This window comes from Papio anubis, chromosome 4 (genome assembly GCF_008728515.1).
Source record: "Papio anubis isolate 15944 chromosome 4, Panubis1.0, whole genome shotgun sequence".
Lineage (NCBI taxonomy): Eukaryota > Metazoa > Chordata > Mammalia > Primates > Cercopithecidae > Papio > Papio anubis.
In genome coordinates, this window is record NC_044979.1 from 113,746,250 (window position 1) to 113,767,086 (window position 20,837).

At 46.4% G+C, this 20,837-nt stretch overlaps 1 protein-coding gene and 1 pseudogene across 8 annotated transcripts in view; one reads left to right on the plus strand and one right to left on the minus strand.

Moving 5' to 3' along the window:
• URGCP (upregulator of cell proliferation) overlaps positions 1-20,837 on the minus strand; it is a 47,748-nt gene that overhangs the window by 26,268 nt on the left and 643 nt on the right. For 2 of the 7 annotated variants that reach the window (XM_003896063.5, XM_003896062.5), the window contains exon 1: positions 4,825-5,682. The exons of 3 other annotated variants lie outside the window; for them this stretch is intronic. In XM_003896063.5, the coding sequence (XP_003896112.1) occupies positions 4,825-4,838 (14 nt within the window). In that variant the 5' untranslated portion in view covers positions 4,839-5,682. Of the gene's footprint in view, positions 1-4,824; positions 5,683-20,837 lie in introns of those variants that run through there. 2 more of the 7 variants (XM_009203036.4, XM_021935834.2) reach the window with 2 other exon arrangements.
• Positions 13,484-15,096, plus strand: LOC101016149 (annotated as a pseudogene). The gene has a single exon (XR_002520950.2). The product of XR_002520950.2 is annotated as a tubulin gamma-1 chain pseudogene (transcript).

A 20,837-nucleotide genomic window follows, 5' to 3' on the forward strand; every position in this document is an offset into this window, starting at 1 on the left:
CCCCTTCCCCCAGTGTGGCCAGAGGACCCATCTTTTACCCAGTGTAGAAGGCCTGTGAATTCTGGGGCTGTGGCCTGGCCCATTCAGACCAGGCCGGGCCTCCAATGGGAAAGCTGAGCCCTTTCCTTCCCACAAAATGACAGTGGTGGGAGAGAACCTTCCTGGACAGCATAGACAAAAGGTTAAAAGTAAAGTCAGGTACTTTTGACAGCCAATGGATGTTAATGGGGGTGCTTTCAGCTACCAAGGTAGATGAGTCCTTGAGAATTCCCAGGGGCCAAGATGATCCTGAGAGGAGCAGCCAGGAGGGTGGATGAGGTCTCCAGCTGAATGTGTAAAGGAACAGTGGGCTGGGGAAAGGACCTGAGGGGGTCACAGGGGAGGAGACAGGAGTGGGGGAGAGGAAAGAAGAGTGGAGGAGAAGAACGGAGAAGGAAGAGAGAAGGGAGGAGGGGAAGAAGGAGGCGGGGAAGGGAAGAGGGAGGAGAGGATGGTGGAGAGGGAGGAGGAAGGGGGAAGAAGAAGGGCAGGAAAAGGCCAAGGTGTGTGTGCCCTCCCTCCTCAGGTAAGGACTCAGTCCACAGGGGAACAACTGGCCTTGGGTTTGTCATCCAGTAATGGCTTCTCCTCTACCCCAATTAGTTACACATTCCTGGGTTTCAATCAGTCACCTCATCTACTACCATGAGTCCCACCTCTATACAGCCAAGCATTCTCCATACCGCCACTCAGAACCCACAGGTCCTTCCACCCATTCTCTGCCCAAGCTCCTGCCTTCTAGGGCAGGTCTAACTCCATTTCTCCTGGCCAGACAGGGACTATATTTCCTAAAACAAAAAGCTGAGGAGTGAGAGTTTACTTATGGAGATCAACTGTTACTCACTTGCTGTTACCCACTGGATCAAAGAAAAGAACTGAATCTTTCTAAGGGAATACAGGGGTCAGGCATGAAGTTTCTGTCTTTAAAGACCGCGTAAGTGAAGATGCCATTAGCATCCTATTTCTTGACTCAATTATTCCATCAGACAGGCAAAACTTTTCATGTATGATGTCATCATGTGTTGGGAGGTACAGAGAATCCTCAAAATCTGGTGGTGGCAGGGAAGGTGGTACAATCATTTAAGAGGATCATTTGGCAGCAACAAGTTACAACAGGCAGGAAGAACAAAAAACAAAAGCAGGCCCTCCGCTCATGCAGTCCAAGTCTTTGCATGTACTCTATATGTCCAGAGTGAGACACAGATTATCTTAGAGAAAACCAGGAACATCCTTAACTGAATAATGTAACCATGCCATGGAATATTACATGTCTGTCAAAATGTAGGTAGACTGGGCACTGTGTAATGTGCTTGCAATTCCAGCAATTTGGGAGGCCGAGACAGGAGGACGGCTTGAGCCCAGGAGTTCAAGATCAACACAGGCAACATAATGAGACCCCCATCGCTTTAAAAAGAGAGAGAGAGAGAGAAAATGTAAATAAATCGAAAACAAAAAACAAATGTATGTGGATCTGTCCCTTGTTCTGGCATGGAAAGAATTTCAAGGCATATTGTTGGGCAAATAAAGCAAGCTGCAGAACAGTATGATAGCATTTACGTAAAAACAGAGCAAGGAACAAACTTAGTATGCAAATGCAAAGGAAAACATCTGTCAGGGTACCCCCCCAAACTCAGATGGGAGGGAGGAGGGACGCTAGTTGTTTCTGTAAAGCTGTCTCTCTGATAAGAATAAGTGACTATTTAAAATCTTTTTAAGATTTTAAGATTGGTGGTCTATGTAAAGCTGATTACACTTGATCTTTATTTTTTGTTTTCCAAATTATCCATCAATAACAATCTGAAAAATAGAGACTTTGCATAGGCAACCCGGATTAAAGAAACTTGAGGAGCTGTATCTACTGTAGTTGAAAATGAAAATCTGGAAATTCAGGATGAATAGTTGTAACATTGTTAAGGATAAAAGCCCCTTTGAAAATCTGTTGAAAGCTACAGACCTTGCTCCCGGGAAAACTACACACCACTCCCAATGCTGCATACAATTTCAGAGAACAAACGGACCCCCAGAAGCCCATCCATGAATCATGGAGCCTAGGTTAAGAACCTCTGATTCAGACAACAGTTAAAGCCACTAAAACAGATGTGACTATGCAGAGAACATGTGTTAGGACTAGCAGAGATTGATTATAGAGCCCAAGGAAACCCCAACAGTGAAAGAGCAGGCAGAGTAGCTGACAGACAAGGAAGATCTGGGCAGTTGTGAGATAGCGAAGCAAGGGGCAAAGACAAGAGATGAGCTGTTGAGTGAGGCCTGTTCAAGAGAGGGGAGATGGTAGCATGAGCTGCTCGACGTCTTCTGCCCTCTCTGCCATCTCTATACTGCTGTCACGTAGATTCTCTGAGAGCTCCACCAATGCAAATAGTGTCATTTACCTTCAGCGAGTGGTGGGCAGTGAATGTACAAATGGGACCAGGTCCCATCATCTGGTCCCAGTCTCATCCTCTGGACTTGTCTCCACTTAGTTCCAAACACACTGGGCCATGGGGCATTTCTCAAATACATCTTTTCCTTTGATGCCGTCATTATTGCCATTTCTTTTATTTAGCACAATGCCTGGCATATTCATAAGGTCCTCAAAAACGGTCAGAATTTCTTCTTTCCTTCCCAACTCATGGAGACTGTCACTTAATAAAAACATCAATTTGGAGACTCCTCTATGACTACCCCAGTCCGGATCACCACTCCCTTCCCATCCCTGTCCTTTATCTGTGGACTTGCTCCCTAGGACACCTAGTGCAGTAGCTTTAATGTTTGCTAGCTGTCTGAGACAGCCCTGAGGGTCTCAGGAAGCACTGTCTTCCTAGCTAGACTCTGATCTACCAGGGAAGCCTGTAGAAGTGGACACTTAGGAGCTATGTCTGCCAATGTACATAATATGTGCATAGTTTCCCCACAAAATGAAATAAAGCACCAGTCATGAGTCACTTAACAGGGATACATTCTGAGAAATATATCTTTGGCAATTGGGTCCTTGTGTGAGCATCATAGGATAAACTTTCACAAACCTACATGGTAAGGTGTACTACGCACCTAGGCTATATGGTACAGCTTGTTGTTCTTAAGCTACAAACCTGTACTGCATGTTACAGTACGAATATTGTAGGCAACTAACACAATGATAAGTATTTGTGCACAGGACCACTGTCATATAATGTGGTCCTCCGTTGTCATTATGTGGTGCATGACTTGTATACTAAAGGTTTTGAGACCTCAGCTTTTGCAATGGATACCCCTCAGAAAATTATAGATTACAGACTGCGGACTCATGGGGGTCACACAAATAATCAGAACCGCAAATATCAAATGTCACCAACCACAGGGACACAGTTTAAGCCCTACTGACTCTCACAGAAACACCAGTGCAGCATTATGTCCACCTCTGACCCATGTCTACAAAGCAGTGTACTTGGACACCAAATGCACCACTTTTTGAAAAAAAAAAAAAGCTTCGTTCAGGACAGCCCCACACAGGTTCAGCCACCCTCAACATTGCGTCCAGGAGGCTCTGCCCCACCCTTTCCTGACAAGTGGGAAAGGAATGCTGCAGGACCTTGAACCCCTAGGTAAATCAGCCTGGCCTTCCCAGGGATGGTTCCCTGCTTACTCTATTTATGAGCTCAAAGTGCTGGGTAGTCAGCTGGCAACGAAAAGGCCTGGTCCTGGAAATGACCACTGCCCCAAAGCCTAGAAAGACAGCAGGAGTTGTTCAAATTCAGCTTGCTTCATTCAGGCACACTGTACTGAGCCAAATCACCCCAGGGCATGGCTCAGGCCTCATCTGGAGGAGGCATGATATCCATGATCCCGGTCCCATAGCACCGTCCCCTCCCCACCCCCACCACCGAACACACACCTGTAAAGCTCTTTGGGAACTGTTCTGAATGGCTATCACAGCCACTAGATCCAAGACCCTCTGAATGATGAATAACAGTCAAAGAATTCTAACAACTAAAGCGATGACCTTGAGCCTAATTTCTTTCTCTGTAAAATGAAAGTGTTGGACTGCCGTTCCCAGATTTCAGCACTAGTAAAATTATCAAAACAAAAAAATAATGAATTACTGAGGTTTTAGTTCGCCAAGTGAGAATTTTTTCTCAAAAATTACAAACTATATGTGTCACCATCATTTCCTAAAAGGAATAACATTTAAATCAAAAAAGTTGAAAAGAGGTAATGTCAGAATAAGCGCAGCCACCCCAAGGCAGGCCGGTAGGCAACGGCCCCGACCAAGGAGATCCCGGAGCGGCTCTCCGGCTGTCAGCAAAGGGTCTGCATCTGCCCGGAACCTGACATTCTGGGTACGTCTCAACGACGCGGCAAACAAGCGTCCACTCCCAACGCGAGCAAGTTTAAAACCCAGGAACACAGACACCAGACACCGGAGTGAAGCATTTCCAGGCCTCCGCGGGTTGCCCCGGGCCGCGGCGAGGACCCGCACCCCGGTTCCCCAGTCGCTCGCCAGGCCCTCGCTCCCGCCGCGCCCCGGGCACCTCCGAGCCTCGCGCCCTCCCCGGATCCCCTAGGCCCGCGTACCCGGACCCCCGCACCCAGGGGGGCCGCTGTCCTACGCCGGCGCCCCCGCCCGCCCGCGTCCGCCCAAGGTCGGCGCGAGCGGGCCGTGGGCCTGGCGGGCCTGCGGGCGGGGACGCCCCTGGCCAGGTCCGGGCCGCGTCCCAGACCAGAGCCCGCAGGCCAGAGCCGCTCCGGGTCCCGCTCCCGTTCCTGCCGGCAGCCGCGGGGACGCGGGGCCTGCGAGGCGGCACTCACCCGGGCGACGCCATGAGCGCAGCGAGGTCTCCGCTCCCGCCTCCTCCGCTTCCTCCGCGCGGCCGCGGCTCGGCGCCGGGGAGGGGCCTGGCCCGCCGGCCGCCCGCCCGCTCCGGGACGCGCTCCAGGGATGGAGGCGGGGTGAGGTGGGCCCGGGGTCCTCTCGGAGCAGCCCGGGGGCGGCCGGGGCGGGGCGGCCAGGTCCGTCCGCAGCCCGGAGCCCGCCCAACGCCCACCTGCCCAGGTGCCCGGAGGCCGGAACTCGCCGGGCGGTGCCTGCGGTGCCAAAGCTGCAGGATAACCTGCCCCCGGGCCACGAACCAGCCCCAGGGCCTTAATGAAGTTCACACCTCTCTGTAATTGGAGTTTAATCTCTGTAAGAAAAGCCTTTTCTTTAGCCCTGGAGCGTAAGGCGTTATTATTAAGCAAAACAATAACTTTCCTACTTCTTACTTGCAGTGGTGTGTTGGACAAGTTGCTGGCCTCTCTGAGATGGTACCCATTGTCAAATGTGTATAAAGTGGCATTGTGAGGCTCTAGGCAATGCGAAGCACTTTTATTATTCTTTATAGTGTGTTATTAAGTAAAAATTATCAATCTGCAGTTCCTCCAGTGAGGTTTCACAGCTACTCTTACAAGTTAGGAGTCCTTAGGCAGGTAGATTTTTCAGCTTCAGTTCTTGTCTCTGCAAAATGAGTTTCCAAAAATGATCTAAGTGAAAATGCTTAATAAAAAGCTCTGGACAATGTAAACCATTGTTGATAGCATTTTTAGTGTTATATTAAATATCACTGGCCGAACGCAGTGGCTCATTCCTGTAATCCCACCACCGCAGGAGGCCGAGGCAAGAGGATCGATTGAGCCCAGGAGTTGGAGATCAGCCTGGGCAACATGTTGAGACGACCCCCTGCCCCCCCGCCCCTGTTTCATTTTTAAAATTAAAATTAAAATTAAAATATCATTAACAACCACTATTTAAAAATGTTTACTACTATTAAGAACACAAGACAGCAAAGCAGTGATGAAAACCTTAGCTCTGAAGCCAGAATACCTGTGTTGGAATCTGGGCTCCACCAATTACCAGCCCCAGGAGCCCCTGCAAGATAGAACCTTTCCAGGGCCACAGTTCCTTATTTGAAAATTAGGCTACAAATAAGTCCCTTCCTCTCTGTGAAGATTAAATGAGTTAACATTTGTAACTATTTTTAAATGTTAGTAAACATTGCGTGATGCATGGTCTCTTTTCCTCCTGGGAATCCAGTCAATGTTTCAGAGCCTCCTTGTCCTCTTCAGAAAAGAAATTCGTAATTGCTGCCTTGAGTTCAGAAGATAATTAATGCTCTGTAAATGGGAGCCGATAAGTAAAGCCATGGGAACTCGTGACACCCAAAATAAGGACAAATCCAGGAGGACCAGGGTTAGGAAGAGTTTGAGGAGTGGGAAATCCTAAATCCTAAATGCCTGATTCAAGGGAGTAATGAAATGAAGGAGATCAGACTAAAAGAACTTGTTTGTTTGTATGTTTGTTTGGAGACAGGGTCTTGCCCTGTCGCCCAGGCCAGAGTGCAATGGCAAGATCTTGGCTCACTGCAACCTCCAATTCCCAGGTTCAAGCAATTATCCTGCCTTAGCCTCCCAGTAGCTGGGACTACAGGCGTCCACTACCACACCTAGCTAATTCTTCTATTTTTAGTAGAGATGGGGTTTCCCCATGTTGGCCAGGCTGGTCTCAAACTCCCAACCTCAGGTGATCCGCCTGCCTCAGCCTCCCAAAGTGCTGGGGTTATAGGCATGAGCCACCATGCCTGGCCTAAAATAAGCATTCTTTTAAAAATAAGCAATACATGTTTACTGACATAAAATCCGGTTCAGAAACTGATAACCCCAAAATATGGCACTTTAACGTGCTGAACTGAAGAAGCCTCAAGGTCTTTCTGACCTCCCTCCCCACTGGTTTCTCCCAAAACACAAGATGTCTTTATCTGCCTAAAGTCCAGACACTCCAAGGAGAACAACTGTTTTTCTTGCCCTCCCTATAAGACCAAGAATGTAACCACACCTAAAAAGACCTTTTCACAGGATAGCGTACAAGTTAATCTCTGTGCCCTGATCCATCCTTCTCCCTAGTAATCCTTTATTGCCCCTCAAAAGAATTCCTCTTTCTCCCCTCCTGTAAGTTGTTTTGCCAAGATGGTCTACAAGATTCTGAACCCTGTTGAGTGGTGGGAAATCATTCTGTAATTCTCCCTGTGTACACATTCATAAAATTTGCATGCCTTTTCTTCAAATAATCTGCCTTTTGTGAGTTGATTTTTCAGGAAACCTTCAGAGGGCAAGGGGAAACTTTCCCATGGCCTATATACTTAACATGAATTTTAGCGTCCCACTATATAGTTAGACCATCATGTTTAACCAACCCCTACTGTTGGACATAAATATTGCTACCAGTATTTCATTATTATAAGGAATGTGAGTAATAAATATCCTTATAGCCAAAACATCCCATAAACACCAATGATTATTTCCTTATGCCAAATTTTGAAGAGTTGAATTTCTAGATCAATAGGATATCAGTATTTTAAGGCTCTTCTGATACATATATACTCTGTGTATGTGTATGTGTATACCTACACACATACACATACACACTAATATACTTAAATACATTCTATACATACACACATATGTATACATATACCTGCACACATATATGCAGATACACAAATATACACATACACAACATATACACACATATATACAGATTGCCTTCCCAGCAAAATCACCAACACTGATAGTCCTAGTTTTCCACAACACTGTATAACTTTTACAATTTTTCAAAATCATTGCCAATTTCATAGGTTAAAAACCAGTATTTTAGGCCAGGTATGGTGGCTCATGCCTGTAATCCCAGCACTTTGGGAAGCCAAGGCAGGTGGATCACTTGAGGTCAGAAGTTTGAGACAGCCTGGCTAACATGGTAAAACCCCATCTCTACTAAAAATACAAAAATTAGCTGGGTGTGGTGGTGTGCGCCTGTAGTCCCAGTTACTCAGGAGGCTGAGGCAGCAGAATCGCTTGAACCCGGGAGGCAGAGGTTGTGGTGAGCCAAGATCACGCCATTGCACTGCAGCCTGGGCAACAAGAGCCAAACTCCATCTCAAAAAAATAAAAGACACTCTGTTACAAGAGACATATAAGGAAATTGTAGGCTCGGCATTGTGGCTCACACCTATAATCCCAGCACTTTGGGAGGCCAAGGCGGAAAGATCACTTGAGGCCAGGAGTTCAAGACCAGCCTGGGCAACATAGTGAGAACTAGTCTATTTATTTGTTTGTTTATTTATCTATTTATTTATGAGACACAGTCTCACTCTGTTGCCCAGGCTGCAGTGCAGTGATGCAATCATGGCCCACTGCTGCCTCAACTTCCCAGCTCAAAGTGATTCTCCCATCTCAAACCCCCAAGTAGCTGGGACTACAGGCATGTGCCACCATGTCTGGCTTTTTTTTTTTTTTTTTGTAGAGACAAGGTTTCCCCATGTTGTCCAGGCTGGTCTCAAACTTCTGGACTGAAGCAATAACCTGCCTCAGCCTCCCACAGTGCTGGTATTACAGATGTGAGCCACCATGCCTGGTCCCATCTTTTTATTAAAAATTTACACTAAAATATTTTTTCGAAAAGTCCTGACATGGTGGCTCACACCTTTAATCCCAGCACTTTTAGAGGCTGAGATGGGAGGATTACTTGAACCCAGGAGTTTGAGATCAGCCTGGGCAACATAGTAAGACCTTGCCTTTACAAAAAATAAACATAATTAGCTAGGCGTGGTAGTACATACCTATAGTCCCAGCTACTCAGGAGGCTGAGGTGGGAGGATCTCTTGAGCCTGGGAGGCTGAAGCCACAGTGAGCCAATATTTCACCACTGCACTCCAGCCTGGGTGACACAGCAAGACTCTTTCTCATAAAAATAAATAAATAAAAAGGACATTACATATTGATAAGAGTCAATTCACTAAGAAGACATAACAATGATAAACATGTATGCACCAAACAAAAGATCCTCAAAATATATGAAGCTAACATTGACAGAATTAAAGAGAAAAAATACAGATTTCTACAATAATAGTTGGAAACTTCAATACCCCACTTTCAACAACAGTACAATCAGACAGAAGAACCATAAGGAAATAGACAGCCTGAACAGCACTATAAATAAACTGGACAAGCCAGGTGCAGTAGCTCACACCTGTAATCCCAGCACTTTGGGAAGCCAAGGCAGGTAGATCACTTGAGGTCAGGAGTTCAAGACCAGTATGGCCAACATGGTAAAACCTCATCTCTACTAAAAATACAAATATTAGCTGGGTGTGGTGGCACATGCCTGTAATCCCAGCTACTTGGGAAGCTGAGCAGGAGAACTGTGTGAACCCAGGAGGTGGAGGTTGCAGAGAGCTGAGATCATGCCACTGATTCCAGCCTGCGCCACAGAGTGAGACTTCATCTCAAATAAATAAATAAATAAATAGGGCCAGGCGCGGTGGCTCACGCCTGTAATCCCAACACTTTGGGAGGCTGAGGAAGGCGGATCACCTGAGGTCAGGAGTTCGAGTCTCCTCTCTGAGTTCATCTCACATGTGTTAGAGGCATTTGAACCACAGCAACTCCATCTTAAATAGACTCTGAGTAAAATAAGGCTGAGACCTACTGGGCTGCATCCCCAGATGGTTTTGTTCCTCAGATTTGGTAATTTCCATTGTCCTATCTTCAAGTTCACAGATTCTTTTGTCTCTTCAAATTTGCTTTGAATCCCTCCAGTGCATTTTTTATTTGTTATTATACTCTTCAGCTCCAGAATTATTTTTCGGTTTCTTTGTAGGTTTTCTGTCTCTTTACTGATACTACTGATAGAGACAGGAGACAGCCATATGCCACACAGGTCGTGGTGCACAGGGTACTTGCCTAAACATGCCCACGGTGAAAAATTCTGTCCCTTAACACATGTGCAGTAAGGGAAATCAATGTGGAGTGGCTAACGGCCCGCATGCACACTGGAAGAATGGGGATGGAGCCACCAGGAATTCATGCCTTATGCGGGGAGATGAGCCTGGCCTCTTCAGCTCCTGTGTGTTGACCTGGTATTCAATCTGTGAGGTGGGAGCCTATTGGCAGGACCCTCTCTTTTTTGCTGAGAGCTTTCTTTTAATAAATTGTGCTCTCCTCACCTTTCAATGTGTCTGTGTGCCTAATTTTTCCTAGTTGTGATACAAGAACCCAGACTTTAGCAGAGCTAAGGAGCAAAAAATCCTGCATCATTTTGGTGGCCCACATAGGGACATGAGGAGGGGTGAGTAAAATGCACACCAAAAAATCTGTTTCCTTTTCCTTTCTGAGTCTTCTTGTCCTCGGGCTTCTTCTGAGGATAAAGGAAACTGCACCCCCTCACCCCATCGCTCTCAGGGATTGGGCATGTCAGCCTTGGTCCAACTCAGCCTTTTCTATGGCACTTTCCTTCTTTTTGCAGGACTGTAATGGCACTTACCTTTTACAACCTCAATGGCTGCAGATGCATGCGTGAGAAGGATGGGCAAGTGGTGGCTCCCTGCCCCTCCCAGCTGGGGCTGGGGCTCCTGGCCCAAGGGTCCCATGCAGCTGTCTGTCCAGTGTTCCACGCCACATACCATGGAGTCTTCCCCTCCTCTGGCTGAGAGGTCCAGCTCAGTCCAAACCCCAGGCTTTAACAGCAATTAAAAGCCATTGCACCCAGCCGAGAAACTTTTAATTGCAGTACTTTGGGAGGCCGAGGCGGGCAGATCACCTGAGGTCAGGAGTTTGAGACTAGCCTGGCCAACATGGTGAAACCCCATCTCTACTAAAAATACAAAAATTAGCCGGGCATGGTGGCATCCACCTGTAATCTCAGCTACTCAGAAGGCTGAGGCAGGAGAATCACTTGAACCTGGGAGGCAGAGGTTGGAGTGAGCTGAGATTGTGCCACTGCACTCCAGCCTGGGCAACAAGAGCGAAACTCCATCTCAAAAAAAAAGTTTCCTGTTGGAGAAACTCATTTGCATAAGAATAAGAGGTTTGTTCCCCGGGCATCTTTTCTTTTTTCCATCCTGTCAGTAGTTAACACAGCCCTGCATTTAAGCTGTTTTTCTTTTCCTTTTCTCCACCAGGCCAGGAGTACATTGGTGCAAAAGTAGTTGCAGTTTTTGCTATTACTTAGAATGGCGAGGACTGTGATTGCTTTTGTACCAACCTGATAACACAGCCCTGCAAGTAGAGGGGGCTTCTCTATGCTAGAGGCTTTTTTCCTTTTAGAAGATGTTTTACTCGGCTAGGATCCCAACTCCCAAGACACCCTTTTCTTTTCCTTGTTGGAGAAGGACTCAATTCCACAGCTTGACCTTAGCATTCAGCTTATGATAAGGAGTCTGTGCAACATCCTGAGGAAGTTATTTTGACCCAAACTCAATTCCAAGCTTTGGGTCGAAGCCCTAGGAAAGAAAACTGGATCTGAGGGATCCAGAGGCAGATGACAACAGAAGTTAAAAGGCACAGTGCAGGTGAGCATGACTAATTTCTGCCGATTAAGCCTCATTTCATGGATAAAGGTTATGCTAGTATTCAAGGCATCAATGAGGTATAGGGAATGCAAAGACTATTGACAGCAGAGGAGATAGGGCATATAGGGGTAAGATAAGATAATCCCACTCTCTACCCCACTCCCACTTAACATGGGTGAAAGCCACTTTGACACCCGTGGGAGGCATCCTGTCATGGTTGCCAGGACTCAAGGATATAAGGACAAAAGAAAGAGGGATGCCTCGCTTTCTCTCCCTCACGTACCCTGGGTATTTGCTAGGAAGAGAAGGGAACCAGGGATGCCTTGCTCCCCTCTTTCTAGATGAGTAGCCATACATCTTTCAAATGCATCTTGAGTCCTGGGGCTCCTTTAAATAAATGCCTTCTTATTCCTTTCTCCTCCTCTGTCCTCTCTTTACAGATGGGCGATTGTGTTCCCATGCTGCAGGATGCTCTCCTGGGATGTATCCTCCAAACTGGGAGAAGTTAATTTCCTAAACCTTAACTGGTTGGCTTGGAATTGAGCTCAGCAGGGAGGGAACCCAGAAGCCTGACATGTCAGCAAAAGGGTAGGAGTTTTTTTGTTTTTTTTTAAACCAGTCAGGATTTTGACCTCTCTCTCCCTGTACAAACTAGAAAGGGAATAAGGATCACTGTTTATATTATCTGTAAAGTTTTAATTAATAAAAAAGGATTTGTGAGGTTGGCCTTAAGCTGTAGCCAATCTGGTGTGCTCTGCATGTCTCTCCGTATAGTTCTGTCAGAAAGAGGGGTACCTTGGGATGGGATGTGGGTCTAGGACTCCATAGGCCTGTTGTTGAAGCAAGCCCAGCAAGCTGGCCAGTGGCAAACTTTGTTGCAGGCCTCCATCTGGTTTTACGTCCTTGGAAGTGTGACCTGTAACCACATGGCAGTGCTTTGTTTTAGCTTCTGCCATTTTACAGTGGTGGCCCGGGTTCAATCCTGGCTTAGGGAATGAGTCCTTTCTGGTTTGATATCTTTGTGTCCTTTATCATTTGTTGATTCTCTTCCCCTTCATGAACCACCTTAAATTTTCCTTTCTCTGAACACCTGGGAGGTTATCTTTGGTAATGTTCAAAAGCCAGAAATATTGGCTGCTTGGCATGGCTAATGTTGTTGGGTAATAAAGGATTTAAAAGAATTTTCTTGACCAGGTGTGGTGGCTCATGCCTATATTCCAGCAACATAGTGAGACCCTGTCTCTACAAAAAATAAAAAATTGACTGGGCATGGTGGCACGTAGTCCCAGCTATCCAGGAAGCTGAGGAGGGAAGATTGGTTGAATCCAGGAGGTTGATGCTGCAGTGAGCCATGATTGTGCCCTGTACTCCAGCCTGGGTGACAGAGCAAGACCGTCTCAAACAACAAAACAAAACAAAACAAAAACAGAGCTGGGTGCAGTGGCTCACGCCTGTAATCCCAGCACTTTGGGAGGCTGAGGCAAGTGGATCATTTGAGGTCAGGAGTTCTAGACCATCCTGGGCAACATGGCGAAACCCTGTCTCTACTAAAACTACAAAAAATAGTTGGGCATGGTGGTGGGTGCTTGTAATCCCAGCTACTCAGGACACTGACGCAGGAGAATCACATGAACCCAAAAAGTAGAGGTTTCGGTGAGTGGCGATCACACCACTGCACTCCAGCCTGGGCAATAGAGCTCAAAAAAAAAAAAAAAAAAAAAAGATTTTCTTTTTTCTTTTTTTGAGATGGAGTCTTGCTCTGTTGCCCAGGCTACAGTGCAGTGGCACGATCTTGGCTTACTGCAACCTCCGCCTCCTGGGTTCAAGTGATTTCCAGCTAATTTCTGTATTTTTAGTAGAGATGGGGTTTCACCATGTTGGCCAGGCTGGTCTTGAACTCCTGACCTCAAGTGATCTGCCAATTTCAGCCTCCCGAAGTGCTAGGATTACAGGCATAAGCCACCGCACCCAGACCCCAAAATAGGATTTTCTTAAAGAGAGTTCGGCTTAACTAAAAGTGGATATCTGGGGGGCTGGCATGCGGTGGCATTGCGGGTGGGAGCGGCTGCGACGCCGGCACCTGAGGAGTGATGCCGAGGGAAATCATCACCCTACAGTTGGGCCAGTGCGGCAATCAGATTGGGTTCGAGTTCTGGAAACAGCTGTGCACTGAGCATGGTATCAGCCCCGAGGGTACTGTAGAGGAGTTCGCCATCAAGGGCACTGACCACAAGGACATCTTTTTCTAACAGGCAGAAGATGAGCACTATATCCCCTGGGCCGTGCTGCTGGACCTGGAGCCCTGGGTGATCCACTCCATCCTCAACTCCCCCTATCCCAAGCTCTACAACCCAGAGAACATCTACCTGTTGGAGCATGGAGGAGGAGCTGGCAACAACTGGGCCAGCAGATTCTCCCAGAGAGAGAAGCTCCATGAGGACATTTTTAACATCATAGACTGAGAGGCAGATGGTAGTGACAATCTAGATGGCTTTGTGCTGTGTCAGTCCATTGCTGGGGGGACAGGCTCTGGCTTCGGCTCCTACCTCTTAGAATGGCTGAATGATAGGTATCCTAAGAAGCTGGTGCAGACATATTCAGTGTTTCTCAACCAGGACGAGATAAGCGACGTGGTGATCCAGCTTTATAATTCACTCCTCACACTCAAGAGGCTGATGCAGAATGCAGACTGTGTGGTGGTGCTGCACAACACAGCCCTGAACCAGATTGCCATAGACCCCCTGAATATCCAGAACCCATCTTTCTCTGAGACCAACCAGCTGGTGTCCACCATCATGTCAGCCAGCACCTTCACCCTGCACTACCCCGGCTACATGAACAATGACCTCATCAGCCTCATCGCCTCACTCATTCCCACACCATGGCTCCACTTTCTCATGACCGGCTACACCTGCTAACTATGGACCAGTCAGTGGCCAGTGTAAGGAAGATCACGGTCCTGGATGTCATGACGTAGCTGCTGCAGCCCAAGAATGTGATGGTGTCCACAGGCCGAGACCACCACACCAACCACTCCTACATCACCATCCTCAACACGATCCAGGGAGACGTGAACCCCACCCAGGTCCACAAGAACCTGCAGAGGATCCGGAAACGGAAGTTGGCCAACTTTATCCTGTGGGGCCCCACCAGCATCCAGGTGGCCCTGTCGAGGATGTCTCCTTACCTGCCCTTGGCCCACCGGGTCAGTGGGCTCATGATGGCCAACCACACCAGCATCTCCTCACTCTTCGAGAGAACCTGTCACCAATATGACAAGCTGCGGAAGACGGAGGCCTTCCTGGAGCCATTTCGCAAGGAGGACATGTTCAAGGACAACTTTGATGAGATGGACACATCCAGGGAGATTGTGCAGCAGCTCATGGATGAGTACCACATGGCCACACGGCCAGATTACATCTCCTGGGGCACCCAGGAGCAGTGAGTCCCCCAGGATAGGGAACCTCATCTGCCTTACTGTTTGGCCAAGGCCCTGCCTGACTGCCCACTCCCTTAGAGCACAGATCAGGGACCTCACACATCTCTTTCTCATATACATGCATTCTCTGTTGGCCTGCGAACACATTACTTCTCTTATAAGACTATTTATCGGCCGGGCGCGGTGGCTCAAGCCTGTAATCCCAGCACTTTGGGAGGCCGAGACGGGCGGATCACGAGGTCAGGAGATCGAGACCATCCTGGCTAACACGGTGAAACCCCGTCTCTATTAAGAAATACAAAAAACTAGCCGGGCGAGGTGGCAGGCGCCTGTAGTCCCAGCTACTCGGGAGGCTGAGGCCGGAGAATGGCGTGAACCCGGGAGGCGGAGCTTGCAGTGAGCTGAGATCCGGCCACTGCACTCCAGCCTGGGAGACAGAGCGAGACTCCGTCTCAAAAAAAAAAAAAAAAAAAGACTATTTATCTTTAATAAAGCACTGGATATAAATTTTTTTTAAAAAAGTGGATATCTGGGGCGAGTGCAGTGACTCACACCGGCAATCCCAGCACTTTGGGAGGCTGAAGTGGGCAGATCACCTGAGGTCATGAGTTCAAGACTAGCCTGGCCAACATGGTGAAACCCTGTCTCTTCTAAAAATACAAGAAAAATTAGCTGGGTGTGGTGGCACTTGCCTGTAGTCCTAGCTACTCAGGAGGCTGAGGCAGGTGAATCGTTTGAACCTGGGAGGCAGAGGTTGCAGTGAGCCAAGATCGCACCATTGTACTCCAGCCTGGGCAACAGAGCGAGACTCTGTTTCAAAAACAACAAAAAAAGTGAATATTTTTTAAACCTTTATGTTTTTCTCTTCTTTGGTCTTGTTTTTCTGGAAAAAGATTTTTTTCCCAGTTGACTGAATTCCTTTTCTCCGCTTTGTCTTGCTACCCTTAATGCACGCATGAGGGGCCCTAAAATAATTTCTGATAGCCTGGGACTCCTTGAGAAGAACAGAAAAGGTGCCATGCATGGCATTTTGGGAGAAACCTCTGTTTTTCTCATAAAAACCCAGCAATTAAAAGCGGATAGGTCCCCCTCAAAATCTGTTTTTGTCTTCCAGCTATCCCTGTTTACTGGGCCCTGGAAACTGCATGCTTTTCTAGCCCTGCTCTTAAAGGGTCCCACTTGAGGCCAATAGTCCAATTAGGAGATTGGTGAACAGAAAATCTTGTAACTACTGGATCTGCTTCTGTTTGTCTGTGCAGTTACATGTGTTGTGTGTGATGTCTATAAAAAAAGAGAGCTCTAGGCCAGGCACGGTGGCTCACGTCTATAATCCTAGCACTTTGGGAGGCCGAGGCAGGCAGATCACGAGGTCAGGAGATCGAGACCATCCTGGCTAATACAGTGAAACCCCATCTCTACTAAATACACAAAAAATTAGCCAGGCATGGTGGCAGGTGCCTATAATCCCAGCTACTTGGGAGGCTGAGACAGGAGAATGGTGTGGACCCAGGAGATGGAGCTTGCAGTGAGCCGAGATTGCGCCACTGCACTCCAGCCTGGGCGACAAGAGCGAGACTCCGTCTCAAAAAAACAAAAACAAAAACAAAACAAAAAAAAAAAAACAAAAAGAGAGAGATCTAATTAATTGGCCTAAAGGAAAATAAGTGCTTCGATCAAATATTTTTGAAGGGAAAATAAAAGCTGTAATGCCTTTTAGTTCGTGTGACTTTAATCCTTGAGAAATAAAAACAGTCTTAAAGATTACTGGTAAAATGCAAATGTTGTTGTTAAAATGTAGACAGGTGGTCTAAATTATACGGGACAGATATTAGGTTTGCTAAATGTTTTACAGTTATAAACTGCTTCTTTTGACTTTGAGAACTGTTCAACTTGCCTACTTTACAACTTGGCAAGGCCCAGGGCTTTGGTAAGGGACTTAGTAAGGCTCTTAATCTTAGCAAATAATCATTAATCATATAATCTCAGTAAAATGTTCTAAGAAGGAATGGACATGGAAATTTTTGTCTAAGGCTAAAGGATTATTTTCAATTAGATAAGATACAGCTAAAGGTTTAAAACAAGTTATGGAAGGTTTCTTGCAAAAGAAATTCTGTGTGTGAACACTAAATTCAAAAGGGTATTATCTGTTTTTCTGTAAATAATTCAGCATTGAAATAAAAGCACAACAAGGTTTTCTTTTTCTTTTTCTTTTTTTTTTTTTTTTGAGATGGAGTCTCACTCTGTCGCCCAGGTTGGAAAGCAGTGGCACGATCTCGGTTCACTGCAACCTCCACCTCCCAGGTTCAAGCTATTCTCCTGCCTTAGCTTCCCAAGTAGCTGGGATTACAGGTGCAGGCCACCATGCCCAGCTAATTTCCATTTTTGTTTGTTTGTTTGTTTGTGTTTTGAGAGGTGGTCTCACTCTCTCACCCAGACTGGAGTGCAGTGGCGCGATCTAGGCTCCCTGCAACCTCCACCTCCTGGGTTCAAGAGATTCTGCCTCAGCCTCCCGAATACTTGGGATTACAGGGATGCACCATCACTTGGATAATTTTTGTATTTTTAGTAGAGACAGGGTTTCACCATGTTGGCCAGGCTGGTCTCGAACTCCTGACCTCAGGTGCTCCACCTGCCTTGGCCTCCCAAAGTACTGGGATTACAGGCGTGAGCCACCATACTTGGCATCACTTAACTTTCTGAGGAACTGCTAAACTGTTTTCCAAAAATGACTGTACCATTTTATAGTCCACCAGAATGTATGAGGGTTCCAACTTCTCCACATCTTTGTCAACACTTGTTGTCTGTCCCTTTAATTACAGCCATCCTAGAGGGTGTGAAGTGGTATCTCATTATGGCTTTGATTTATACTTCCCTTATGTCTAATGATTATTATTTTCTTGAGACAGGGTCTTGCTCTGTTTCCCAGGCTGGAATGCTGTAGCGTAAATGGGGCTCACAGCAACCTCAACTTCCTAGGCCCAAGCAATCATAGCTGGGACTACAGGCATGCGCCACTGTGCTCTACTAATTCTTAAAATTTTTTCAAGTATCTGCTTTTGGTGAAGAAAAAAAAATTTTTCTTGTAGAGATGGGGTCTTGCCATGTTGCCCAAGCTGGTCCTGAACTCCTGGGTCAGGTGATCCTCCCACCACAGATAGTCACCCAAACTGCTGGGATTATAGATATAAGCCAAGACACCAGGCCTCTTTTTTTTTTTTTTTTTTTTTAGAAGGAGTCTCGCTCTGTTGCCCAGGTCACTGAAGTGCAGTGGCACAATCTCGGCTCATTGCAACCTCTGTCTCCCAGGTTCAAGCGATTCTTCTGCTTCAGCCTCCCAAGTAGCTGAGATTACAGGCATGCACCACCATGCCTAGCTGATTTTTGTATTTTTAGTAGAGATGGGGTTTCACCATATTGGCCAGGTTGGTCTCAAACTCCTGACCTCATGATCCGCCTTCCTCAGCCTCCCAAAGTGCTGGGATTACAGGCGTGAGCCACTGTGCCCAGCCTTTTGTTTGTTTGTTTTTAAAGAGACAGGGTCTTGCTGTGTCTCCTGGGCTGACGTACAGTGGCTCAATCATAGCTCCCTGCAGCCTCAAATTCCTGGAATCAAGCAATAATCACACCTCAACCTCCTGAGTAGCTGGGCCCTCAGATGCACACCACCACATTCGGCTAACTTTTAAATTTTTCTGTAGTCAGGGGTTCGCTGTTGCCCAATCTGGTCTCAAACTCCTGGCCTCAAACAATCCTCCAACCTCAGCTTCCCAAAGTGTTGAGATTACAGGCCTCAGCCACCACGCCCAGCCTGATTTTTTAAAATGTGCTTATTGCCCAGTTGAGTATCTTCTTTGAAGAAATTTCTATTCACATCTTTTGCCCAGTTTTTAATTGGGTTATTAGTCTTTTTTACTGAGTTCTAAATATTCTTAATATATTCTGGATCTTAGACTGTAGTGAGATATTATTATTTCAAACATTGTCTCGCATTCTGTGTGCTGTCTTTTTGGTTTCCAGTTGGTGTTGTTTGACAAAAGTTTTAAACTTTCATGTAGTCAAAATTATCCATTTAAAACTCTTCTGTGTATTATTCTTTTTTTTTTTCTTGAGACACAGTCTCACCATTGCCCAGGTTGAAGTGCAGTGGTGCAATCTCAGCTCACTGCAACCTCTGCCTCCTGGGTTTAAACAATTCTTGTGCCTGAGCCTCCCAAGTAGCTGGGACTACAGGTGCACGCCACCACACCTGGCTAAATTTTGTATTTTTTGTAGAGATGGGGTCTCACCATGTTGGCCAGGCTAAGCTTGAACTCCTGGCCTCAAGCAATTCACCCGCCTCGACCTCCCAAAGTGCTGTGATTACAGGCATAAGCCACTGCACCTGACCAATTGTGTATTATTCTTGCAACATTTCTGTACATCTAAAATTATTTCAATGTTGAAAATGAAACATTACATATAAGCATACTAAAAAGTTTAGAAAACCATTCACTAAACTATCAACAGGGAGTAGAAACAGAATTTTTCATTTTCTATCCTGTGTTTCTTTTTTTCCTGAATTATACAAATGATGCAAATTCTCTGTAGAAATTTTAGAAATTAACACATTAGTAAACCTACCATCCAAAAATACTTTTTGAGATTTGACACTTCAAAACCACCATATATATTCTTAGCACATAAATAATCATTTATGTGTTCTTACATAAATATATAAACATTTATAAAATCTAGAATCACTTGTTTTATGGGGAGGGAAGGCCATGTCAATAATGTAGGAGGATGGATGGCCCATGGACTAACAAAAATTTCTGTTGTAAATGTTTGACACCAAGGGGAAGCGCCTGACCTGGGCCGTTCAATGGGTGATGCTTGAGCTGGCTTTGGAAGGTGAATGCTCTAGTCAAGGAATGTAGATGCTGTGGTGATGGAAACACTTGATAGTCAGGTGGGCTGGAGGTAGGAAGGAGAAGGTAAAGCTGGAGGATACTTGATTTTGAGTTTTTGTTTTTTTGAGACTGGGTCTTGCTCTGTCTCCCAGCCTGGAGTGCAGTGGTGCCATCACAACTCACTGCAGCCTTGATCTCTCAGGCTCAAGTGATCCTCCCACCTCAGCCTCCCAAGTAGCTGGGACTACAGGCGCACACCACCATGCCCAGCTAAGTTTTGTATTTTTTGTAGAGACGAGGTTTCACCATGTTGCCCAGGGATGGTCTAGAACTCCTGGACTAAGGGATCCACCCACCTCAATCTCTCAAAGTGCTGGGATTACAGGCGTGAGTCACTGTGCCTGGCTGAAGATCCTGGATTTTGAAGGCCCCTGAATGACAGTGAATGTGATGCTATAGGCCACTGGGCTTCCTTGAAGAGTTCTGGGTAAGGATGCAGTGTGGTAAGCTTTATATTTCAGACAGTTTATGAAGTTGTGTGGAGGACAGATTGAGGGAATAGGAGCATGAAAGCCAGGGACAAAGCTGGGCAACCATTGAAATGTCTATAATACATTTTGTTTCCTGAGTGAGTACAAACATAGAGGTGACCATGTGTCCTGGCTGGCTGGAGACAATCCTAAATTATGGCTTTGGTCCCAGAGTAATTATATTAACAGCCACTTTCATGCTCAAACATGTCTCAGTCTGAAGATTAAATATCATCTACATATACACAGCAACAAAACTTCCACAATTCTTACCTTCACTGTGTGAAAGGCACTGACATTTTATTCTCTTTTTTATTTTTATTTTTTATTATTTTTGAGACACAGTCTCGCTCTGTTGCCCAGGCTGGAGTGCAGTGGCGCGATCTCGGCTCACTGCAACCTCTGCCTCCTGGGTTCAAGTGATTCTCAAGTAGCCTCTCAAGTAGCTGGGATTACAGGCATATGTTACTATGCCCAGCTAATTTCTGTATTTTTAGTACAGACGGGGTTTCACCATGTTGGCCAGGCTGGTCTCGAACTCCTGACCTCAAGTGATCCGCCTGCCTCAGCCTCCCAAAGGGCTGGG